This window comes from Bufo bufo, chromosome 10 (genome assembly GCF_905171765.1).
Source record: "Bufo bufo chromosome 10, aBufBuf1.1, whole genome shotgun sequence".
In the NCBI taxonomy this organism is placed as follows: Eukaryota; Metazoa; Chordata; class Amphibia; order Anura; family Bufonidae; genus Bufo; species Bufo bufo.
Window position 1 is genome coordinate 123,944,602 of NC_053398.1, and position 27,771 is coordinate 123,972,372.

Consider the following 27,771-nt stretch of genomic DNA (forward strand, 5'->3'; position numbering starts at 1 on the left):
TTTAAAGGGATTTTCCTGGCTCCCGATATTGATGATCTATCCTTAGCATAGGTCATCAATATCCCATCAGTGGGTGTTCCAACACTCGGGACTCCTCAGAATCAAATGCCAAAACTAGTATTTTGACCGGAACTGGAAGTAGATGTCACGAGGGTGTCAAGAGCCTCGTCTGACTCCGTTACAAAGAATCAACTCGGTAAAGGAGGAGAGCATATTTAAAAGAAGAAAAACTACCACAAGAGGACACAGTTTTAAATTAGAGGGGCATAGGTTTAAAAGTAATATAAGGAAGTATTACTTTACTGAGAGAGTAGTGGATGCATGGAATAGCCTTCCTGCAGAAGTGGTAGCTGCAAATACAGTGAAGGAGTTTAAGCATGCATGGGATAGGCATAAGGCTATCCTTCATATAAGATAGGGCCAGGGACTATTAATAGGATTCAGATATATTGGGCAGACTAGATGGGCCAAATGGTTCTTATCTGCCGACACATTCTATGTTTCTATGTTTCTATGTTATACCCGGGGTCAGGAAGTCGCAGTGGGTGGCTGCGCACTCTATGTATTAAGATAGTGCTGTTTCTTAATGGTAGCTTTCTGGGTTTGCCTTGCAACCCTTTTTGGCTCACTCAGGGATCCGTAGCTTCTTCTCCTCAGCTGTTTCTTGTCCAGCACTCCCAAACTCCTTATATTCCCCTCTCCCACTTCTCTGGTTGCCAGATATAGAGCTTCCTGCCTGGACTTCTATACTGACCCTCTGGAGCTGTGTAGCTGTGATCCCTGGTTGTTGTTCCAGAGCGTTACCCTCCGGATCCCTGTTGGGCTTTTGTTGTCTGCTGTTGTCGCCCACCTGGGATTATATGTTTGTCTGTATTGTCTGTCCTCTCCTTGGTGTTTTCCTTTAGTGTCAGTGGTGCGGACTAGTGATCTCACCGCCCCGTTCACTACGTAGGGCTCATCTTAGGGAAAGCCAGGGTTTAGGCACGTGATCGGCGTACGGGTGAGGAACCCGTCTAGGGACGTCAGGGCAGTCAGGTGCCAGCCTCAAGGTGAGTCAGGGGTCACCACCTTTCCCTCTCCCTTTGACAGGGCCTTCCCATTTCCCTCCCTTCGTGTGACGCCGGTCATGACAGTAGAGCTTTGTTCAACGTGTAGTGACTTCGGGTTGCTGCTGATCAGCTTGCATTCAAGTGAATTGAAGCTGATCTGCAGTACCCCTGTGCGACCATTACACTTTGAATGGAGCTGTGCATCAAAGTACTAGTTCCTGGCTGCAGGGAATTTTAAAACTTTAAGGTAACAGGAAAAACCAACTGAGGAAATCAACCTTTCCCAGACCGTAAACATAACGAGAACAGTAAATGAACATGAACGATACTAAGACATTTTCTGTGTGAAGCAGAGATAAGCTTTATATGAGGTGAGGTTCTTATTAATTTAAACCTATATGATTAAAGTACAGGTATGTAATAATGCCCAGGCATTCTATCCACAGATATTTTGTTTACTGATTTCATATGATGTTTTTGTCCACTCGATAACTGCAACACACCAGTTATACAAAATATCCATAATCAGCGCTAAAAGTCTCAGCTGATACCTTTGCCAACTGCTAGGAAGCTGTCATAAATGGTTATTTTACTTTCCTAGAATAAGGTAGACGTTCAATTAAAGCCTCTTCCATTTTCTTTTTTTTTCTTTTTTCCTTTTACATAGCAAAGAATAAAGCCTTAAGTACAAAAAGGCTTCCTTGCAGGGTTTCTAAAGTCTTGGCTCCTTCTATTAGCTAAGCTACATTTACTCCTTTGTGCTACAAACAACAGATTTTGGTGGATGATGACCAAACACAGCAAGAAATTGAGGCTTCACAGATGTTTTTGTAGAGAAGGTACATTTTTTAACATTGTTCCCTTTCGTTAATACGTAGCAGATTAAAACAAATAACTGTGAAGAGAGTCGTCGAGCTTCGCTGCTGTCATGGATGCCAACTTTCAGAATTGCTTATTTTTTTGGGCAAACTTTTTGAAAGTAGGGTCACGTACATGAGGAAGCAAAATAGTGGAAGTTAGGTGTTAGGACAGAAAAATGTGAATCCGTGGCCATAGGCAACTAGCACATTGGGGCTAGAGATGAGCAATTTCATAAAATTAGATTCTAATCCAATTTGACCGAATAACCCATCCGACTGTATTTAGGTCCGAGTAACTTATACCTGACTCAAAAATGCTCTGATTGTCTAGAAAATAATCTCTTCTCTCTCCTATTTTCTTTTTCCACTTTTTTTTTCGATTGTCCCAATTCTATTCAAACAAAATTCAGATTTGCTAGAATGAGACTTTAAAAAAAAAAATCATGTCAAACTTCCAAATTACTGAATAAATTCCATCATCTCTAATTTGGTCAGATTTACTAATACAGTCCAATGCTAAGTCAGTGTAAACTTAGGGGGTAGTGTATTGACATGCAACTTTTTGCTCTCTCTTTTTGGAGTGTCTATCATGAGTTGCCCATGGGGTTTGTTTGCCACAAATTTTTTAAATGTTGCACTCAATTTGTTAAATGAGTCACACAAAATAACTATGGGTTTTTCAGTCTAAATTCTATCCATATTTATTACACAGGTTCCATCAGTTTCTATGCCACCAGGGGACTGGAGTACACTTGCAACTTTTTGCATCTTTTTTACAAAAAGTTGCAATGATAACTAAATCTGGCTAAAACGTTGATTTCCCTTAAAAAAAAGCCTGGCTGCCCCTTAGTAAACACTAACTGCCGGGAATGTTTAAAAAAAACACCCTAATATGGTCCAAATATATCATACAATTGGTGCAAATGCCTACTCCACTGACTAAATTCACTCCACCTGAACAGTCTTAAGCTGCAAAACACTTATCACAATGGCTGATGCTAGATGATAAATCTGGTGCACTTCTAGACTGTGTAGCCTAAGCTTAGACTACCCTTGGTTTTATTCCAGAAAAATCAGCAACATTTTGGTGCACACCTAATTTCCCACAAAGCTATCCTCCCTTGTTGATCAAGGTAGGAAAAGATTGAAAAGTGTCTAAAACACTTGATAAATGTAGTGCAAGTATTAGGCCTCATGCACACGACCGTTTTTCGGGTCCGCATCCAAACCGCAGTTTTTGCGGCTCGGATGCGGACCCATTTCCTTCAATTGGGCCGCAAAAGATGTGGACAGCACTCCGTGTGCTGTCCGCATCCGTTGCTCCGTTCCGAGGCCCCCGCAAAAAATATATAGCATGTCCTATTCTTGTCCGTTTTGCTGACAAGAATAGGCATTTCTACAATGGGCCGCCCGTTCTGTTCCGCAAATTGCGGAAGGCACACCCCGTCGGCTTCCGTTTTTTTTTGGATCCGCGGTTTGCGGACTGCAAAAACCGTCACGGTCATGTGCATGAAGCCTTATCCTGAGGGAAAATGACTGTTGGAAGCCCTGCCATGAGAGGCAAAACATGTGGCTGCAGGATGTCCTGAACATATCATTGAGCTGTTAGTGTCCCTCGTATAACTACAAGGCGTGATCGACTGTCGTATGTGATGGCTCCCCAGATCATCAGCTAGGGCAGTGTGTCGCTCCACAGCAAAGGCAGGACTGAAGTGCTCACCATGAGGGCTCTATACTCGAACCTGACCATCATCTGATCCCAAACAGAATTTGGTTTTGTCACTGAAGACAAAATATCCAGTCCAGGTTTCTCATTCATTACATGGCTGTCTGCCAATGACAGGCCTTGGAATAGGTCTCATGACATTAAATATCCTTCTGCTAAGCTTCCAGAAAGGGCCCAGGAAGATACATGGATGTGTAATGAACATGCCACCTGTGTCTGACCGGTTGACAATGAAACAATAGTAGCTGCTTGTGCGTGATGGTGGATGAATCAATCCTCTCCACTAGTGGAGTCTGTTCACCATGTGTAGATGCCCTCACGTAATCACTGCTCCCAAAACTCCTAACAGAAAGATCAGAAAGGTCTAGATGGTGGGCAATTCACTGAAACTTCCATCCTGCTGTGTCCCCTCTCCCAGTCTGTCAACTGGACTAAATGTCTTTGAGTGTGTTGTAAAGGCATGTCTAGCCATCAGCAGTCTCTGACCAAGAGGTACACTACCCAAAAGTAGTCTCTGAAAGACTTTTTAATGGGCACTTTGACACCACCTTGTAGCAAGACCAAGTGTCTATTCTGACCACACATGTAATCATTCACATGTCTGCTTGAGACATAAGTGCTTGCCACGCTTTACAGCAATCCAACATTTCTTTCTAGATGTGTTGCTTTTTTCAGTAAGTGTATTTATTCTGCATTGAAACTTTATATATTTAGAATTTTCATGAGTTATGTATGTTGTTTGCAGTTCTAGTACTATGGAATGGTGACATCACTAACAATCTATAGAGCAATGATTATCCCATGAGCGTCACAATGACGTCACAACATTACCAAAATCAACAGGGTCCATACCATGAATTCTGTGATATGAATCTCTCGACTCACAGAGTTCTGGGTAATTATTTTCTGAGCTATTTTTCTTTTCTAGTACATTACATCTTTTGTAAAAAAAAAACAAAAAAAAAACAGAGCTCTCAAAAATCTGACTGCAAAGGCTTTTATGCTCTTACCTTCAACAACAGCAGGAATCCTTTTTATATGAATATTAAGACTGGGTTTTATCTACCTATTATTTTAAGAAAAATATGATTTTCTTGTTATCCTCCATATGCTAGAACTATATCACAGCAGGTCAATTAGAATTTAGTCCATGTAATAATCACAGTACTGTTACTCTATTGAGCTGACATAAATACAAGGAGCTCTTAAGATTTTTTTCCTATTCATCCACCCAGATAAACAAAGTTAACAGTGTATGTTCATATAGCAACTTGGAGGAGACATGGCCAGGTAGACTAATCGGCTGGATTTCTCAGGAAGCTGTGATATACACAATAAGACCGCTTTCACACAGTCAGTTTTTGCTCAGGGTTTGATCAGTGATTTCCATCATTGATCGTGAGCCAGAACCAGGAGTAGAGACTCCTTGTATCCAAAGTGAAAATTCAGAGAAAATTTGATTTGCTACAAATCCAAATCTCCTTGTGCTTTGTGGTAACAAATCAGTTTTCCCTGAAATGGAGTTTAAAAAAACATACTCACATCATTCATTTGAGCGCAAAGAGCCCGCCGTGGCCATCTTGATTATACTCAGAGATGTATAACATCACCACACCGGCCAGCATAACGTTATCACGCACCATGTCAGATATTGCGCGGGATCTTCAATCAAGATGGCTCTTCGCGCTCAAATGGATAAGGTGAGAATTATTTTTTTAACCCCTGAAAGCCCATAATTTAAATCTCAGATGCCTCAATCAGCGATGAATGTGGCATCTGATGGGTTCAATGAGTGGGGCGGCGCAGTTGTCACAAAGCAAATTTGTTTGTGAAATTCGGAGAAGCAGCCAAATCGAATTTTTGTAAACTTCACTCATCACTAGTGGAGAAAACACACAGATTCGCACCTGGTTTTGGCTCATAATCACTGACCAAACACTCACCGCGGCGAGATCTTGCGTTAGCGCAGAGACTTCCCTGCAGTGGGCATGGACTCACTGTAGATAGTACGCATGTGCCAAGCCCTGTGATGTGAGTCCAATGTCTACAGCAGGGAAGTCTTTGCGCGAGATTTGGCTGAGGCAAAATGAGGGCAGAGTTCAAAAGAAGTATGAACTCTGCGCAGAAGAAGGGCCAGACTAGAAGGCAAGGTACCAGGAACAAGTCAATGGGCAATCTTGGACTTTGGGAACAAGTAAAGGGGCAGTCTTGGGCTCTTGCAACAAGTGAATGGGCAGTCTTGAACTCTTGGAATAAGTGAATAGGCAGTCTTGGGCTCTTGGAATAAGTGAATGGGTGGTCTTGGACTCTTGGAACAAGTGAAGGGGCAGTCTTCGACTCTTGGAATAAGTGAATGGGCGGTCTTAGTCTCTTGAAATAAGTGAATGCGCAGTCTTGGGCTCTTGGAATAGGTAAATGGGTGGTCTTAGGCTCTTGGAACAAGTGAAGAGGCGGTATTGGACTCTTGGAACAAGTGAAGGGGAGGTCTTGGACTCTTGGAATAAGTGAATGGGTGGTCTTGGAATAAGTGAATGGGTGGTCTTGGACTCTTGATATAAGTGAATGGGCGGTCTTGGGCTCTTGAAATAAGTCAATGGGCAGTCTTGGACTCTTGGAATAAGTGAATGGGTGGTTTTGGGCTCTCGGAATAAGTGAAGGGGTGGTTTTGGGCTCTTGGAACAAGTGAAGGGGTAGTCTTGGACTCTTGGTATAAGTGAATGGGCGGTCTTGGTCTCTTGGAATAAGTGAATGGGTGGTCTTGGAATAAGTGAATGGGCAGTATTGGACTCTTGGAACAAGTGAATGGGCAGTCTTGGACTCTTGGAATAAGTGAAGGGGTGGTCTTGGACAGTTGGTATAAGTGAATGGGCGGTCAAGCGCTCTTGGAATAAGTGAATGGATGGTCTTGGGCTCTTGGAACAAATGAAGGTGCGGTCTTGGACTCTTGGTATAAGTCAGTGGGCGGTCTTGGGCTCTTGGAACAAGTGAATGGGCAGTCTTGGGCACTTGGGGAGAGCCAGATTTGAGTTCTGGGGAGAGGCATGGGCTCCTTGAACCATTGGTGACGGTCGACTGGGCACTTTGGACCTAATTTGCATACCAAACAAAGTTCTTCTTCAAGAGTTTTGAGAGATCACTAACCCAAACAAAGGTACAATTATAATCATGTTGCACAGCACTACATATCATTGCCATCAGCTTCATACAGTAAACGTTGGTGACAGACTACCTTTAAATACCAAAAAGAATGTATGAACACGGTAAAGTTTGCTCCAAGCTTCTTTTTCCCATAAACTTGTCTCATGTAATTTCCTTGTACAACATTTCAGGAAAGAAAATGATTAAGATGGAAGAATTGGAACAAAAGTGATTCAGGGTTCATTCGCTAAACACAACTAATCATCCTTCTTGATTCAGGATAGGAATGCCAACTACTTGGTGATTAGATAGTTGAATAAGTGCTCTCATTGAACAAATTGGCAATGAACTGAAAGGCAAAGTCACCTCAAATTAAATTAAAACTGCAATAATCTTTAGGTAAAAGTTTTAGCGGATGGATATAAATGATGCAGATGCCTCTGTAAAGACCTTAGAGTGGAAAGGTTTCCAAGGGCATGTCCAAACAGCTCAGATTTATAACTTATAGTTAAATGCACATGGCCTGCAGTAAATTAAGGGACGGCCTATTACACATTCATCCAAATGCAAAGTGTGCTCAGAAGTAAACCCCTTAGTGACCAGAGCGTTTTGGGCCTTAACGATTAAGCAATTTTTTATTTTATTTTTCTTTGTCACCTTCTAAAAGCTATAACTTTTTTTAGTTTTTCTGTCAATGTAGCAGAGTGCCGATGGGAGACAAAGGGAGCTCCCTCTCTTTAAACCACTTAAATGCCGCTGTAACTAGTGACCACAGCATCTAAGTAGTTAAAAAAAAACTAATATTCACTGCTGTTGGCCTGTGAAGTTAAAACAGGAGCCTGGCTCTTATGTTAGAGCTGAACCCCTGCTCTCTGCTGCACTTGAGACCCATTTAGCACTTAGCAGACCTGGCTGGAGTAAAAAGGTGGTGGCCTAACCTAAAGCCTGTTAATGACCTGTTGCATTGCGATTCAGGTTGGCATGAAAACTGTATGCACTCTTGTGTATTGACTGTGGGATGTTACCCGTGTATGCTGGTTTTTCGAGTGCTGCGTGCTGGCTGCAGCCTTCTAGTGTGTAAACTGTGTCCTGTGAATTGTGTACTCCCTGTGTCTTGTTTGTATCACAGTGCAGTTCACTATGACACTGTGTTGCCATGTAGGCTGCTTGCCTGTGTTTGCGTACTGGCTGCGTTTGACTATTCCCATGTATGCTGGTTGCTTGTGTGGTGCGTGCAGGCTGAAGTCTTCTGTGGCTATGTGTGAACTGTCTCCTGTGAATTGTATGCTCTGTGTTCACATAGGGTTAATATTTCCCTGGTCAGTGTGTTTAATTACCCGGTGGTCATGTGCTCTCATTACCCAGCCATTTAGACCTGGGAGCTGTGTGTCTAGACTAAGTCTTTCTCCAGGATTGCTGTGCATGTACCTGATCTAAGTATTTGTCATTCTACCCTGATTTGTGTGATCTCCTGGTATTTCATCGATGTCACCATGGTCTAGTCTGACTGGGAGAGCCATATTCCCCATTCCGCATGGGTTCTGGTGTATGTACTTTGTTATTACCGTACAGTAGGTCTCTATATGTCTATTTCACCATGTCTAGCCTGTCTGGGAGTTGCTTCCTATGTCTTCATTAGGGATGAGCGAATCGACTTCGAATGAAACATCCGAAGTCGATTCGCATAAAACTTTGTTCCAACACTGTATGGAACAGGAGCTTCGTACAGTATTAGAATGTATTGGCTCTGATGAGTCGAAGTTATTGCTTTGCAAAGTCTCGCGAGACTTCGGGTAATAATTTCATAAATTAATTTGCACTGTAAAAAAACATTTCTCAAACTCGGATTCGGTTCCAAGGTACCACTTGGAACCGAATCTGAGTTCAGGAAATGTTTTTTTACAGTACAAATTAATTTATGAAATTATTACCCGAAGTCTCGCGAGACTTCGCAAAGTAATAACTTCGACTCATCTTGAGCCAATACTTTCTAATACTGTACGAAGCTCCTAGTCCGTACAGTATTGGAACAAAGTTTTATGCAAATCGACTTTAGATGCTTCGTCCGAAGTCGATTCGCTCATCCCTAGTCTTCATGTTTGTTTAACTCTGTCTGTGACCGCCATGCGTCTAGTTCCGCATGGAATTCAGGCGTCTGTCTTTGTCTGCATGTACTGGTCTGCCTGTGTTCGCCATAGTAACATATGTTGTCGTTTATCAAACTGGTGTAAACTAGAACTGCCTTAGTTGCCCCTAGCAACCAATCAGATTCCACCTTTCCTTTTCCAAAGGAGCTGTCAAAAATGAAAGGTGGAATCTGATTGGTCGCTATGGGCAACTAAGCCAGTTCTACTTTGCACCAGTTTGATAAATGACCCCAATAGTTTGTAAGGCTGAAAAAGACATCTGTCCATCTAGTTCAGCCTTTTATCCTTTAAGTTGATCCAGAGGAAGGTTAAAAAACAAAACATAAAGTAAAAGCCAATTTCCCTCACTTTAGGGGGAAAAATTCCTTCCCGACTCTAATCAGGCAATCAGTATAACTCCCTGGATCAACAACCCCTCTCTAGTAACTATACCTGTAATATTATTACACTCCAGTAATACATTCAGGCCCCTCTTTGACTCTTTTAGTGAACTCACCATCACCACCTCCTCAGGCAGAGAGTTCCATAGTCTCACTGCTCTTACCGTAAAGAATCCTCTTCTATGTTTGTGTACAAACCTTCTTCTAATGCTCTATGATTTTATGTACATGGAAGCACAATCTGGATGTGAATTAAAGTCCATAAAAATGAATACATTTGTGAAAAATGTAATTCTCATGCCGATGGAGGAATTGAGAAACAAATAATTTAGCAATAGTTATAAAGTTGTTATGTTTCCAGGAAGCTAAGGGTTATGGATCTTTTTGGACAGCTACCATACAGAGTGTAAGATTTGTTTTCTTTTTGGAAAGAGAGCTAATTTGTATATTCTTCCCAGAATCCTGAGGGGCATTGTCTGGCAGGGTTGGACTGTCCTGCCAGAGTATCAGAGCTGACAGCATCCAAAGACATCACATAACTTCCTTTCTTCAGAACATTCTCCAAGACAACAAAAACATAACGTTTTGACCATTCAGGGTCTTAATCCATAAATCAGAGGCCAAGAATCAAATTCAATATGGCTGCACTTCCTTTTTCCACTTTTTTGGGGAAAGAGTTAAAGTGGTATTCCCATTACAGACAATGGGGGCGTATCACTAGTATATGCCTCCATTGTCTGATAGGTGTGGGTCCCACTTCTGGGACGCGCACCTACACCGAGAATGGAGCTGCGAGAGTAGTGGCTGGAGGACCACATGTGCACCCTTTGTCATTTTTCCCGCTCCATTCTCGGTGTAGGTGTGGGTCCCAGAGCTGGAACCCGCACTTATCAGACCATATGGGCATTTCCTAGCGATGTGATGGGAAATACCCCTTTAATGTGTTTCTTTAGAGTCTTACATTGAAAGCCTCTTCTCTCAAAATGTTGAATCAATCAATAGATTATTCCGCATAGATAAAGAGGGTCGGCGTCTAGGTGTTTTGCCGTCAAATGTACACTTAAGCCGATGCCCTTTTAACCACTGGGGCAAAAAGGTTGTTTCAGAATCGGAATATGAATTAGTTTTGGCTGCGATCCATTGAGATAATTTCATTATTTTAATAGTCGGATAGCGTAGCCTAAATACTTAACCTTGACTCTGCTGGTATTATAAAGCCGAAAGACACCGAAAGCCGTACATACACATTCTATACAGGAAAAACTGACAGAGAATTTTAAAAGCGTCATTAATATTAAATGCGTACGTGATTTATCGTTGAAGTCTTTATGAATTTTTGATACACTGATGATTCACCCATTTCTTGCAGAACATTACGCATCGCCCTTATAATACCTCATATTCAATACTTGTCCATTACCCTGTCTGCAAACACCACTGTGATCCCTGTATCCTTGATGTCTAACGAACCAGGGATTTTTTAATCCATAAAATAGTTTACAAAACAATGCAAAATGACAGCGTGCATTGGCAACATCTGCTTCGCTGCAAACATATTTTGCAACATCTGCGATCGTCTTTCCCATCCACTTCATGATACAAGTTTACCCTCTGGGCTAATTTCCTGCTGACCTCAGAAATATGGCCCCTTAATTAAGTCATTTTGACTTTGTATTTGCGTAAAGGGGAAGTGAATTCAAGAAAATACATTATGGTTTAATGACACTTAAATACCGCATCATTCCTCATGCAATGATTATTTAAGGGGCACTGGGGCTCATTTACACTGTACCAAAGCAAGTCATAAACGTGCCATTTTATTAGATTTGGTCATGTAGGGCTTGGCCTGTGTTTCTTGTGATCGTGGATATACTACATATTAAAAAAAAATAATAAATACACCTCCTCCCCCAAGCAAAACCGCTATTGTGCAAGCATTTCACAACATAGCTTAACCGCTCAAGACCGATCCATTTACCCCCATTTTTTTTAGTACATGTACCTTAAAAAAATTAAATTAAAATAAAAACATTTTAAATAACTTTTTTTTAAATTTGGTTATGTAACTTTTTTGGGGATGCAGGCGACATTAATTTTAAATGTAAAAGGAAAAAGGAGAAATTGACTGTTATGATATATTACATTTTTTTGTTAAAGGGGTTGTCCCATAAAAATATTCTACAGGGTTCAAACCAGCAGCTGGATCTGAATACTTTTGTAATTGCATGACATTAAAAAGTTAGATTTCATTGAATAACTCAGTGGATATGCTATCTGAATAGCGCCAACTGCTATTTTTTATTTATTATTTCTTTGTCCCGCTCCCTGAGATGGCCGCACATGCTCAGTTTCATCCTTCAACTGCCTCCTGAGCTGTGATAGGGAGAGCCTAGACACGCCCCCTGAGCTGTGATAGGGAGAGAATGGACACGCCTCCTAAGCTGTGATAGGGAGAGCATGGACACGCCTCCTGAGCTGCAGCAGAAAAGACCCTCCCCTTGAGCTGTCAGCTTGATATAAATCTAGCAGAGCCATGAATGGTGAGATCTCTGGATCCATGTGAGGTACAGGGCTGGTTCTCGCTTTGTTAGAAAGAGATTGTCATGTGCTGTATGATGTCTGATTTTAATTTTTTTACATTAGTCATGGGATAAATCATTTAATAGCACAACGTGCAAGTAAAATATGTATTATATTAAAATATTTTTCTTTATTATGTCCCCTTTCTATAACCGTCACCACTGGACGTTTTCCAGCAATGGAAACATGTTCTGTGGAGTTATGGATCACACTTCTCTATCTGGCAGGTTGATGAACGAACATGGGTTTTGTGAATGCCAGGAAAATGGTACCTTTTATAGGGTTTTTAAGGGGTTGGCCTAGGCTCCTTAGTTCCAGTGAAGGGAAATATTAATACTTAAGGACAACAAGACAAGACTTTGTGGGAACAGTTTGGAGGAGGCCCTTTTCTCTCCCAGCATGACTTTGCCCAGTGCACAAACCAAGCTCCATAAAGACATGGTTAGGGGAGTTTGGTGTGGAAGAAATTTACTTTCTACACAGAGCCCTGACCTCAACCCCATCCATAGGCGTGCGCACAGGGTGTGCCGGGTGTGCCTGGGCACACCTAATCAAGCCTCAAAATTGAGGTTCTGTCACCTCCAGCTGCTGCCTATTGAGCCTTGCTGGTCGGCGAATACTAATGAAGCGCTTCCATTTTGGAAGCGGTTATTAGCACTGGAGGACCAGGAAGTGGTGAACGCTCTGAACTTACCACTTTCTGGTCCTCGGCTCCCGGCTGTGCAGGGCTGCGCACAGCATTAGACGCTTTGTGATGTCACACTGTGTGCACCAGTTCAGAGCACACAGCTCTGGATAAATGGGCAAAAATTCCCAGACACACTCCTCATATGGAAAGTCTTCCCAGAAGAGTGGAAGCAGTTCTAGCTGCAAACTGAGGACCAACTACATAGTAATTCCTATGCCTTTAGAACGGAATGTCATAAAAGCTCCTGTAGGTGTAACGTGTAGGTGTTCCAATAGTTTTTTCATAAAGTAAAGAGAGTGAGAAAGAAAGAAAGAAAGAAAGAAAGAAAGAAAGAAAGAAAGAAAGAAAGAAAATGGATGGATAGATAGATAGATAGATAGATAGATAGATAGATAGATAGATAGATAGATAGATAGATATTAGATAGATAGATAGATAGATAATAGATAGATGATAGATAGATAGATAGATAGATAGATAGATAGATATTAGATAGATAGATAGATAGATATTAGATAGATAGATAGATAATAGATAGATGATAGATAGATAGATAGATAGATAGATAGATAGATAGATAGATAGATAGATAGATAGATATTAGATAGATAGATAGATAGATAGATAGATAGATATGATAGATATGAGATAGATAGATAGATAGATAGATAATAGATAGATAGATAGATAGATAGATAGATAGATATTAGATAGATAGATAGATAGATAGATAGATGATAGATAGATAGATAATAGGTAGATAGATAGATAGATAGATAGATAGATAGATATGATAGATATGAGATAGATAGATAGATAGATAATAGATAGATAGATAGATAGATATTAGATAGATAGATAGATAGATAATAGATAGGAGATAGATAGATAGATAATAGATAGATAGATAGATAGATGATAGATAGATAGATAGATAGATAGATAGATAGATAGATAGATAGATAGATAGATAGAGTGTTCAGTACTGTAGCAACATATGTGGGGCCCCTGAACAGTTTATCATATAAACTTGCATTACTTAGTCCCATGGAATCCTTTAACTGTGGTGATTATGATGGAACGAGTAACAACCTGTAATGGAATGGCATATCCTATGCTCGTTCCCCTGTGAATATGACTATCCTACACTATAGTCCTGAGTCCCTAATGTAAATGTTTATGTCAAGTTTTTGTTCTGTTTTCTCAGGTTTTCAGTATTCTGGTACTGCATTTATTTTGAGCTGAGAACATACTGGCAATGATATAGAAATATGCTGCATTTAGTTCTACTTTGTTTCATGGGAAGAAAACAGATGTTTCAAAACGCCAAGTAAACCATTCCAATTAGGTTTATTGTTCGCGATTCAATAAGCCAGCCATCCTATAAGTGGCGAGATTCACGATTTGTCTCATGCAAAATAGGAATTTATAGCTTAGTTTTTAAGGCAGCACACGGCGGTCCAGCACCCATTGCACCCTGCACCAAGTCTAGACTCCTTGCAGGGACTGGGAAGCACAAGGATGTGCGGAGAAGTACTTCAGAGGAAAGAAGTAGAAGAAGAGCATTGAATAATGTTTATCTATCCATATGTCTATCTATCTATATATCAATCTATATCTATATCTACTGTATCTATCTATCTCCTCTCTATTTTTATATAATATATTTTCTAAAATAAGACAAGTATGTTTTTCTCTATTTGTGAAGTATTGGAGTGTGTAGATTTTTTCTCAGATGGCAGACTTCTGATTAAAATACATAGGTGGATATTTATTTGTTTCCATGTATGCCTCTTATTATATGTCTCATTAATCAACAAGCAAAAATTGCACCAGATGTTTGCACAGAAATAACTGGAAGTCAATTAAATGTTATAAAATAGAACACTTAAGCCCCCATCTGAACGTGAACAACAACACCTTACTTACAGATGAAATGGTTGAGAACTAAACCTCGCCTAATGAAGCATCTCTGAAACATTTAAATAGTGGGAGCACTTATGTTTCAATCACAACAGTTCCTCACATACTGTTCAATTAAAATGAAGAATGCAAATGAAGTCAATAATTGAAATAGCTATCCTCAACAATTTGCTGTTGTTGGGGGGAGAGGAGTTGAAAGGGTTGCTGTAAAAAAAAAAAAAAATTAAAGGAGGACAACCTATAAATCTGTAATATGACGTATACAAAAAATAAAAAAATAAAATAGATATAGAAAAAAAGAAGAAACATTGAGCATATGATTCCATTGTAGATAGATAGATATTGATGGATAGAAGATATAGATGGATAAATATGGATAGACAGATAGATAGATAGATAGATAGATAGATAGATAGATAGATAGATAGATAGATATGAGAAAAAGATAGATAGATAGAAACACTCAGGTCCATAAATATTGGGACATCGACACAATTCTAAAATCTTTGGCTCTATACACCACCACAATGGATTTGAAAGAAACAAACAAGATGTGCTTTACCTGCAGACTGTCAGCTTTAATTTGAGGGTATTTACATCCAAATCAGGTGAACGGTGCAGGAATTACAACAGCTTGCATATGTGCCTTCCACTTGTTAAGGGGCCAAAAGTAATGGGACAGAATAATAATCATAAATCAAACTTGCCAGGCCTCTAATGCAACTGTCTTCAGTTCCTGCTTGTTCTTGGGGCATTTTCCCTTCAGTTTTGTCTTCAGCAAGTGAAATGCATGCTCAATCGGATTCAGGTCAGGTGATTGACTTGGCCATTGCAGAACATTCCACTTCTTTCTCTTAAAAAACTCTTTGGTTGCTTTTGCAGTATGCTTTGGGTCATTGTCCATCTGCACTGTGAAGCGTCGTCCAATGAGTTCTGAAGCATTTGGCTGAATATGAGCAGATAATATTGCCCGAAACACTTAAGAATTCATCCTGCTGCTTTTGTCAGCAGTCACATCATCAATAAATACAAGAGAACCAGTTCCATTGGCAGCCATACATGCCCACGCCATGACACTACCACCACCATGCTTCACTGATGAGGTGGTATGCTTTGGATCATGAGCAGTTCCTTTCCTTCTCCATACTATTCTCTTCCCATCACTCTGGTACAAGTTGATCTTGGTCTCATCTGTCCAGAACTGTGATGGCTTTTTTAGATGTCGTTTGGCAAACTCTAATCTTGCCTTACTGTTTTTGAGGCTCACCAATGGTTTACATCTTGTGGTGAACCCTCTGTATTCACTCTGGTGAAGTCTTCTCTTGATTGTTGACTTTGACACACATATACCTACCTCCTGGAGAGTGTTTTCTTGATCTGGCCATCTGTTGTGAAGGGTTTTTTCTTCACCAGGGAAAGAATTCTTCGGTCATCCACCACAGTTGTTTTCCGTGGTCTTCCGGGTCTTTTGGTGTTGCTGAGCTCACCGGTGCGTTCTTTCTTTTTAAGAATGTCCCAAACAGTTGTTTTGGTCACGCCTAATGTTTGTGCTATCTCTCTGATGGGTTTGTTCTGTTTTTTCAGCCTAATGATGGCTTGCTTCACTGATAGTGACAGCTCTTTGGATCTCATCTTGAGAGTTGACAGCAACAGATTTCCAAATGTAAATAGCACACCTGAAATGACCTCTGGACCTTTTATCTGCTCATTGTAATTGGGATAATGAGGGAATAACACACATCTGGCCATGGAACAGCCGAGAAGCCAATTGTCCCATTACTTTTGGTCCCTTAACAAGTGGGAGGCACTTATGCAAACTGTTGTAATTTGTACACCGTTCACCTGATTTGGATGTAAATACCCCCAAATTAAAGCTGACAGTCTGCAGTTAAAAATTTCAAATACATTGTGGTGGTTTATAGAGCCAAAAATGTTAGAATCGTGTTGCTGTCCCAATATTTATGGACCTGACTGTAGATAGATAGGTAGATAGATAGTAAATAGAGATAGATAGATAGATAGATAGATAGATAGTAAATAGAGATAGATAGATAGATAGATAGATGATAGATAGATAGATAGATAGATAGATAGATAGATAGATAGATAGATAGATAGATAGATAGATATCAATGAAGAGTTGGTTGGTCACTGGAACACTTACAGTATCTGTAAGGATGACAGGAGTGGTTACCCAATGTTGCCCTAAACTAACTCCCCACAAAGAAACCCATTACCCAAATTATGAATAGGATAGATAGATAGATAGATAGATAGATAGATAGATAGATAGATAGACAAATAGATAGATAGATAGATAGATAGATAGATAGATAGATAGATAGATAGATAGATAAACGGGTTTATATTAAGGGACTAAACAGCTCTTTATATGATGTATTGTAAGTGATATGCCTGAAATGACCTCTGGACCTTTTATCTGCTCATTGTAATTGGGATAATGAGGGAATAACACACATCTGGCCATGGAACAGCCGAGAAGCCAATTGTCCCATTACTTTTGGTCCCTTAACAAGTGGGAGGCACTTATGCAAACTGTTGTAATTTGTACACCGTTCACCTGATTTGGATGTAAATACCCCCAAATTAAAGCTGACAGTCTGCAGTTAAAAATTTCAAATACATTGTGGTGGTTTATGGAGCCAAAAATGTTAGAATCGTGTTGCTGTCCCAATATTTATGGACCTGACTGTAGATAGATAGGTAGATAGATAGTAAATAGAGATAGATAGATAGATAGATAGATAGATAGTAAATAGAGATAGATAGATAGATAGATAGATGATAGATAGATAGATAGATAGATAGATAGATAGATAGATAGATAGATAGATAGATAGATAGATATCAATGAAGAGTTGGTTGGTCACTGGAACACTTACAGTATCTGTAAGGATGACAGGAGTGGTTACCCAATGTTGCCCTAAACTAACTCCCCACAAAGAAACCCATTACCCAAATTATGAATAGGATAGATAGATAGATAGATAGATAGATAGATAGATAGATAGATAGATAGATAGACAAATAGATAGATAGATAGATAAATAGATAGATAGATAGATAGATAGATAGATAGATAGATAGATAAACGGGTTTATATTAAGGGACTAAACAGCTCTTTATATGATGTATTGTAAGTGATATGCCTGAAATGACCTCTGGACCTTTTATCTGCTCATTGTAATTGGGATAATGAGGGAATAACACACATCTGGCCATGGAACAGCCGAGAAGCCAATTGTCCCATTACTTTTGGTCCCTTAACAAGTGGGAGGCACTTATGCAAACTGTTGTAATTTGTACACCGTTCACCTGATTTGGATGTAAATACCCCCAAATTAAAGCTGACAGTCTGCAGTTAAAAATTTCAAATACATTGTGGTGGTTTATGGAGCCAAAAATGTTAGAATCGTGTTGCTGTCCCAATATTTATGGACCTGACTGTAGATAGATAGGTAGATAGATAGTAAATAGAGATAGATAGATAGATAGATAGATAGATAGTAAATAGAGATAGATAGATAGATAGATAGATAGATGATAGATAGATAGATAGATAGATAGATAGATAGATAGATAGATAGATAGATAGATAGATAGATAGATAGATAGATAGATAGATAGATATCAATGAAGAGTTGGTTGGTCACTGGAACACTTACAGTATCTGTAAGGATGACAGGAGTGGTTACCCAATGTTGCCCTAAACTACCTCCTACAAAGAAACCCATTACCCAAATTATGAATAGGATAGATAGATAGATAGATAGATAGATAGATAGATAGATAGATAGATAGATAGATAGATAGATAGACAAATAGATAGATAGATAAATAGATAGATAGATAGATAGATAGATAGATAGATAGATAGATAGATAGATAGATAGATAGATAAACGGGTTTTTATTAAGGGACTAAACAGCTCTTTATATGATGTATTGTAAGTGATATGCTAAGATCAGAGATGATTTCCTAGACTGGGTAACCATAAGCCAATCTTTTTCTGACAGAAGACTATTTGGTCTAATGAGTTGTAGAGGTTTCGTCTCATAACGTAAACAATACTGTTTCCATTCACTGACAGCAAACAGAGATCTTCAAAATAACATAAGGTAACACAAAATGTACATTATTTCCATGCTGAAGCCCTTTAGGGGCCCACAAAAAGAATATTGACTGATCTCGGAGGGGTTGAGACTGGTTACTAAAATGCTCCTGGCTCTGCCCATTCAGTGGCTGTGTAGACAGTAATGATAGGACCCTGGTCAGACACATGTCTCATCTTTATAAAACGTGTCCCAGGACTCCCGTCTAGAAATATTCGGAGTTTAAAAAAGAGATGATTTTTGCAAAAGAAACCAACCCTTCGGCCATTTGCCACAAACAAAAACCTTTAATAAAAACATTCCAGCAGAGATCTCGATGGCAGTTATCAATACTTACCCACAAGCGACATCTCAGGAACGTTGGCACGGTACGGTCCATTCAGGAACTCCGGGGCGTTATCATTAATGTCCTGGACCTTGATTATGAATTCTGAAGGGGGCTCCAGAGGTTTACTTGTGTCCCTATCCACAGCCTGGGCCGTCAGGGTGTACTCCGCTTTCTCCTCCCGATCAAGCCTTTTCATCGCATGAATATCTCCGGTATTGTCATTGATCACGAAGATTGTACCAGCTCCTTCTCCAGAGAGGATATACTTGATTCTGCTGACCGCAGGATCCAAGTCTGTGTGAAGCTGAAAAGACAATCAGATTTCAGTTAGTGCTGAAACCATCAAGAAGTTCCAATAGCAGCTACATCATCTGGTTAGGGGCACGGCTGGAAGTGACTGGGCCCCACAGCAAATCTTTGTATGCCCCCCCAAGAAAACCACTGATCGTTACACAAAAAACAAGCCCTCACATAGACCGAAATATAGAAAAGTCATTGTTTTTAGGTAATTAAACCAAATAAAAACTATACAAGTTTAGTATCGTATTGAGCCGCAGAATAAAGACCTCATTTTTAGTGAACACCGTGATGTCAAAACCTCAAAAACCTTGGCGGAATTGTGTGTGTTTTTAATTTTTTTTATTTGAACCCACAAATAATTTTTTTTCCTGCTTTCCGATAGAAAACATGGCAAATTAAGTGGCGGCATTTAAAAAACGCATCTTGTCCCACACAAAATAAGCCCTCATATGACTATGTGAATGGAAAAATAAAAAGGTTATGGCTAATGTAAAAATGAAAATAGGCCCGGTCTTTAAGGGGTTAAAAGGTATCAAACTACAATGTTTTATATTGCTTGCTCTTTTTGAGAGCATCAGGGTTTTTGCACATTTTACACACACAGCTCTACTATACACACACAGCCTGCTATACACACACAGCTCTGCTATACACACACAGCTCTGCTATACACACACAGCTCTGCTATACACACACAGCCTGCTATACACACACAGCCTGCTATACACACACAGCCTGCTATACACACACAGCCTGCTATACACACACAGCTCAGCTCTGGGTGGCACATTACATATCACTGTGTTGCACATTTTATGCAATGTAATATGCGTGTAATGCGTGTGCAATACAGGCCTGGGTCACTGCTGCTGCATTTTTCAAGCTCCCAAAAGTTTCCTGAAAATGCTTGGCACGGCAGAACATTACAATGGCTTTATATGCAGATAGAGTGCTCCAATATATTTGCGATTGCGCTAATCGACAATGATGCACATATTTTGGTGCAATACGTGCAACTTCACAGTTTAGCAGGTCTGACTACATATTACTGATTAGTGCACTATGTATTGTGACATCACAGCACTATGTCTGTAGCATGTATGTATGGACAGCAGAGAAACAGTAATTCCTATAACACCCTGCACTGGAACCTATCAGCTCCACTATATCACTATCTAACCTACACTGACTATCTCTCACTAATTATCTGTATTATATATATAAGCTAACTAACTATCTAATGTAATAACACAAAGCACAGAGCGCAGCAATGACGCTGCTGTCTCTCTGACAACTGCAATAAACTGTAGAAAATGTCTGCTGGGGAGTTTCCTATATAGTAAGGGGTAGGCAACTTTCCTATTGGTTGCTAGGGATGTTGCTAAGCTCAGACAAAGACATTGCAGCCTTCTCATTGGCCCACAAGCAAGAAGGGAGGTTCCTGATGGAAAAAAAAATCTAGAATATTCGCAAATACGAAGATATATCACTATATTCTACATCTTTGCGAATTCTCGAAGTGGCGATATTCGCGATTAAAATTTGCGATTCAAATATTCGTGCCCAACACTATTACTAATTCTCAGCAGAGGTACAGAGAATCCAAGAATTGTGAAATTTGCCCTATTTTTTATTTATCTATCTATAAAGCAAATGATGAGGCAGCACTCCAATATATCTGTGGACTTCTGCCTAAAGTTCAGGAGGGATTGTACCCGACTTCACATTGACTGTGCTGCTACTATTAGTTTTTGTATCTATCTATCTATCTATCTATCTATCTATCTATCAATCTATCTATTTATTATCCATCTATCTATCTATTATCTATCTATCTATCTATCTATCTATCTATCTATCTATCTATTATCTATCTATCTATATATATATTATCTATCTATCTATCTATATATTATCTATCTATCTATCTATCTATCTATTATCTATCTATCTATTATCTATCTATCTATCTCTCTAGTATTTATCTATCTATCTATCTATCTATCTATCTATTATCTATCTATCTATTTATTATCTATCTCCTATCTATCTATGATCTATGTTTCTATCTATCTATCTATCTATCTATCTATCATCTATCTATCTATCTATCTATCTATCTATCTATCTATCTATCTATCTATTTATTATCTATCCAGACCACACACACACTTTAATAATATTTTTAAGAAGGGAATGAGATTTCATTAGAGCAAAAAACACCAGTAGAAGTCCAGTTTTATAGCTATTTCGGATGCAAGGCAGCCGGTAGGCTCTAAGTCTACTTTCACACTGGCGTTTTGGTTTCCGTTTGTGAGATCCTTTCAGGGTTCTCAGAAGCGGTCCAAAATGGATCAGTTTTTCCCAAATGCATTCTGAATGGAAAAGGATCCGCTCAGAATGCATCAGTTCAGGCTCCATTCTGCTCTGAAGGCTGCTTGAAGCTTTTTTGGTGTCCGTCTGGTGAAACTAAGCCAAACGGATCCATCTTGGCACACAATGTAATTCAATGGGGACGGATCCGTTTTCTATGACACAATCAGGCACAATAGAAAACGGATCCGTCCCCCATTGACTTTCTTTTTTTTTTTTTTTTTTTTTTTTTTTTTTTTTTTTTTATACTTTAAATTTATCTTTATTACTTGAAGTATATAAAAGAACAGAGAATTACAGTACAAAAGTATTTTTTCCTTTTTTCCTTTCCCCTTGCCCCCGTAACCACCCCCCTCCCCATACCTGTGGTGCGTCAAAAAAAAAAAAAAAAAAAAAAAAAAAAAAGGATTATCCAAACTAATCAACTAATCAAGTCCTCCAACCGCCCCATATCTTGATCCACTTCTCCTCAGCTTCCCTCTGTTTGTACATAATTTTCTCATAGTTTTTTACCTTGTTAGTTAGGTTTATCCATGTATTTATCTCTGGAGTATATCGAGCAAACCAGGTCCGACTGACCAAAACTCTGGCCAACATCAGTATTCTGCCTAGGAAAATCTTTTGGTACTTATGGTTATTTATTTTGGAAAGATCGTTAAGCACAAACACTTGTGGTTCAAGAGGAATTCGTATTTTTAATTTGTAGCGGATGAAGTTGTGAATACTGTTCCAGTATTTTATAAGTTCTGGGCACGTCCAGATCATATGAAAATAATCCGCACCTAAGGTGTCACATTTAGGGCAGTTAGACGTGTCTCTTAATCCACATTTATTCATCCATAAAGGGGTAACATATAGTCTGTGACAAATATTAAAATGTACTAGCACATGGTTAAAGTTCTGGGATAGTGAACCTAGATTCCCAAAAATATTCTCCCACCCTTCTATTTGTATATTCGGACAGTCCATCTCCCACGCTCTTTGTCCTGGTGATTGTGTATCACTAAATCGTGCCTTAAGTAATAGTTTATATATATTTGAAATCTTCATTCTATGCGGTGTCCCCCCTACCCAATCATTCAAAAAAGATGAACTATCTATATCCAACACAGATTTATCATCCAAACTGGATAATGCTGAACGCAGTTGAAGATATCTAAACCATGAAACATTTTCTATATTATGTGATATCTCTGTAAATGACTTAATCTCTCTATCCTTAATTACCTGTGAAATATACAGAATTTTATTTTTTTGCCAAAATGTGTCAACTGCAATATCATCTAACCTTTGGAGGTGCAGATTATGCCAAAGAGGCGTAAATGTAAGTGAACCCTTTACCTTCAACCATGTCCTAGTAGTAGCCCACACTTTCAGGAGTAATTTTATAGTCTCGCTATAGCCCTGCTCATGGCTCCTCAATAGCCCAGATTCCAGAAGAGTGAATATATTACCATGAACGTGGCTACCCACTATTTTCCCTAGACATGCACTACTTTCTGATTCATAGCACATCAATAGCTGGGTAGCAATGAAATAGCCTTTAAAGTAAGGGAGATTTAAACCCCCGCACTCCAATGATTTATACAAATGTTCTAACTTTATTCGCACTCGTTTTCTTCCCCATATTAAATCATTAATTATTCTTTCCATAAGTTTAAAATATTTATCCTGTATCCAAATGGGTGTATTCCTAAGCACATAAAGAAGTTGTGGTAGTATCACCATTTTGACCAATGAAACTCGGTCAGCTCTAGACAGGGGAAGTCTCAACCAGATCCCTATTTTAGCTCTAATCTTTGTCACCATGGGGATCAGATTAAGTTGTAGAAAATTTTGAACCCTGGATGAGATAATCAAGCCCAGATACTGAAAAGAATCAACGATATCCAGCTGCGTCACATGAACCTCTTTCTGTGGCAGGGGGTCTATTGGCATCAAACTGGTCTTGGACCAGTTTATAAGAAAACCGGACACCTCACCGAATGACTTAACCATTTGAATAATTCTGGGGAGAGTTGTTTCCGTATGGTCTATAAAAAAAAGAACATCATCCGCGTATAAGGAAATACGGTCCTGCGCTCCTAGCGTACCAAATCCCTTGACTTGGTAATCCTGCCTAATGGCCAGCGCAAGAGGTTCAATATAAATATCAAATAGCAATGGGGATAGTGGACAGCCCTGACGCGTCCCTCTGTTTAAATCAAAGCTAGTTGTCAGGATTCCATTAAGACTCAATTTTGCGCTGGGGGATCTGTACAGTAATTTCAGAATGCCTATGAATCTTTCCCCAAAGCCCATCCTTACCAGAATCTTCCAGAGGAATCGCCACTCCACCCGGTCAAAGGCCTTAGAGGCATCCAGTGACAGGATGGAGCGAGCGGTCCCTCCAGGGGCCTGGATATTAGCAAAGAGCCGATGGAGATTGTGGTGTGTGCCCTTATTTGGAATAAAGCCATTCTGATCCGGATGGACAATGGAGGAGATAACCCCAGAAAGCCTTGTGGCAAAAATCCTCGCAAAGAGCTTTACATCTGCGTTGAGCAGTGAGATTGGTCTATATGATTCTAGATCTACGGGGTCTTTACCTTTTTTTGGAATTAATGTTATTACGGCTTCCAACATTGAATCTGGTAGCTTCCCGTCCTCCACTGAATCAGAAAGGACCTCCAGCAGTCTGGGGAAAATAAGGTCCCCATATTTATTGTAGAATTCAAATGGGAGTCCGTCTGGGCCAGGGGTGGAATTGGCCGAACATAGTTTAATCGCTCCCTCAAGTTCCTGTATTGAGACATCCAATTCCAGTGCTTTCTTTTGCGCTTCCGAGATAGTTGGAAAAGAAATGTCATCAAGATAGGCATCCATCTTATCATCTGTGATATTTAGATCAGCTTTATACAAATCCAAAAAATAGTCCACAAAAGCCTTCTCTACAGGGCCCTGCCCGCTGACCATCTTACCATTGACCAATCTAATATTATCTATATATTTTTTGGATTGTTGGCTTGAGATTACTCTGGCCAAAAGTTTACCAGGTCGCCCAGATTCCACAAAATATTTTTGCCCTTTAAAGAAAAGGCTCTGTTGGGCCTTGTCCAATAAAAAGTTGGAGTATGCTTGTGTGGCCATTTGCATACTTTCTCTGTTCTCCTCCGTCTTATTCATATAAAAGGATTGTGTCGCCATTGATGCGAGTTCTTCCAGATTTTTCTGTTTTTTCCCATACTCCTTTCTAAGGTTCGCAATATTACTGACCATTATTCCCCTCATATATGCCTTAAAGGTATCCCATACCACTTGGATTTTTACTGAGCCATAGTTGTTATCCCAAAATCGACAAATTTCCTTCTGAATTGTTTCGTGTGTCTTAATTACTGTTAACCAGTAAGGGTTTAATCTAAAAGGGGGTTTTTGTGTGTGTCTTTCCTGAGTTAAACAGAGTTCAAGGAGTAGCGGTGAATGGTCCGAAATTGACCTTGTTTCATATTTCATTCGTTTTGCGAATTTCACATATTTACTATTTATCAATGCTAGATCTATTCTAGACATAGATTTACCTGCTTTACTGAAGCATGAAAAGGCCCTTTTCCCCTGTCCTAGATGTCCCCACACATCTTCAAAGTCCGCCTCAGAACAAAACCGTGCCAGGGGAGATCCCTGAATCGGGCTATCTCTCCTGACACTTGTAGAGACCCTGTCACGCAGAGGATCAATGACACAGTTGAAGTCGCCAATAATCGTTGTTGGACACTCTGGCCATTTATCCATAAACAATAACAAAGAATTAAGAACCAAAAAGGAAAATGGCGGCGGGATATAGACAAAAGCCAAGATACATGTCTTCCCCCTTAATTTACAGTACAAAAAGATAAATCTCCCCTGACGGTCGACAGAGGATGCCTCGCAGACGAAATCAATCTGTCTATGTATCAAGACAGTCACACCTCTAGAGTGGCTGGAAAAGGTAGAATGATACGTGTGCGCAGCCCATCCCCTGCCGACCACCCTAGAGGTCTCTTCAGTAAGATGAGTTTCTAACAAACATACTATTGCTGGTAGGTGAACCTGTATCAAATCAAAGATCGCTTGTCTTTTTCCTCTATCCCCCAATCCACGTATATTCCAGGCAAGGATTCTAGTTGTCATTATCAAAAGCGGTTAGAGAAAAAAAAAAAAAAAAAAAAAAAAAAAAAAAAAGTAGATAAACTTGACGCACCACAGCCCATCTCCCACCCCGAACCCCACACCCCATCCCCCCATATAGGTAATCCACCACGTATTGTAGTAGATTTCTCTCCTATGACCATCCCTCCCGCACTCCCCACACTCGGCCCTCCCCATTAGAAAGCAGAAGAAAAAGAAAAAGAAGAAGGGGGCAATTGGGGGTATAGACCCCCCGTAGCGGTTATTGTTCCCACCAAATTCTGCAACTATTAAGTCACTGATCATTTTGTTCGAGCCAGTCCGCGGCTTTTTCTGGAGTATCAAAAAATAGAGTTTTATCTTTAAAAATAATCCGCAATTTTGCTGGGAACATGAGGGAATATTTAATGTCCCTTTCTCTTAACTTCTCCTTTATCGTCGTAAATGTGCGTCTCCTTTCTTGTATGTCTTTTGAAAAATCCGGAAAAAAAGCCAGTCTATTATCATTATATATAACCGGTGAACATTCCCTCGCCCTTCTCAATAACATATCCCTATCCCCTGTAGCCAATAACTTAACAAGAAATGTCCGAGGTTGTCTCCCTGGGATCGATTTACCCCCTGGGACCCGATGGGCTCTTTCTATCATAAACAGTGGGGAGAAGGAGTCTTTTCCGAAATTCTCGAAAATTAACTTCTGTATAAATTGAGTAGAATTCTTCTCTTCAGCGCCCTCTGGGATCCCTATTATTCTCACGTTGTATCTTCGCGACCTATCCTCAAGGTCCGCCACCTTTTTCTTTAGGAGATTACACTCTAGTTTCAATGTGGAGACTTCAGAGTTTGTTTTTTGGGATTCTTTCTGTATCAAGGCAGTAGAACTCTCAAGATTATCAACTCTGTCTCGGATTTTAGACAAATCATCTCTTATCAAACCCACATCAACCTGGATGAATCCAAGTTGGGTTGTAACAGCCTGTATTAAGTCCCCGTTTTGTTTGACTGCTAGGAGTATTTCTTCTAGCGGAGAGGAATTGTCATTGGGCATAACTTCTCCCATTATACCCTCTTGTTCTTCAAGTTGTCTAGAGGCTTTTTGTAATTCTATCTCAGTCGCCTCCGGGTCATCATTTTTTTTGGAGGCGAGCTCCTTTTGTCCGCCCCTCGTATTAACCCTTGGAGACCTCAGGAACTGATCTATTCTTGTTGTTTCAAAAGTTTTGGTGCCCTGTTTCTGACTAGCGAGGTCGGCCGAGCGCCTATTGGCTTTTGGAGCCATGCCTCCTGTTTTTTTTTTTTTTTTTTTTTCTTCTTCTCTCTCTTTTTTTTTTTTTTCTTTTTTTTTTTCCTTTTTCTTTCCTTTCCTTTTTTTTTTTTTTTTTTTTCTTTTTTTTTTTTTCTTTCTCTCTCCTCTTTTTTCTTCTCTCTTCTCTCCCCCCTTTTTTTTTTTTTTTTTTCCTTCTCTCTCCCCCTTTCTTTTCTTCTTTATTTATCCTCTTTTTATTTTTTTGTTTCCTTCTCTTCTCCCCTCACTTTATATTCACTTTGTGCCTTTATAGCTTTTATAGCTTTTATGGCTCATTCCCTTTATATTTGTATCTATAATTCGCTTCTTCTCTTTTTCTCTTCCTTTTTTCTCTTTCCCCCTCGCCCTCTTTTGCTCTTTGGCCACCTCAACAGTGAGGGTACTGGCAGTAAGCTTCAGAGCATCTGGATTGAAAATATCACAAGGTGCTAAGGCAGTTTTAGTCAGTAGTTAGCGTTGGAAACAGAGGGCATATGGATACACACTAAGCCAGAGAAAAAAAAAAGGAACAATCTCACCAGCTTGGATGTACGTCCGTCCGCCTGAAGTGCAGTGTTGCCGACCAGGATGGCAGCAAAGCCGCCGATCCACAAAACAGAAGGGAAGCAGGGTCCCCCGATGGAACCCAACAGTCCGTCCAACAGCTGTCAGTCAGAGCGGACACAGCACCGTGGCCGCCGCGGCACAGGGGAGGAGA

General features: G+C 39.8%; 1 protein-coding gene across 1 annotated transcript in view; it reads right to left on the reverse strand.

The window, feature by feature from the left end:
* The window catches only part of LOC120980681 (cadherin-8-like), a 396,076-nt gene that overhangs the window by 224,739 nt on the left and 143,566 nt on the right, over positions 1–27,771 (reverse strand). The window contains exon 2 of the mRNA XM_040409924.1: positions 18,962–19,256. Coding sequence (XP_040265858.1) covers positions 18,962–19,256 — 295 coding nt within the window. The remainder of the gene's footprint in view (positions 1–18,961; positions 19,257–27,771) is intronic.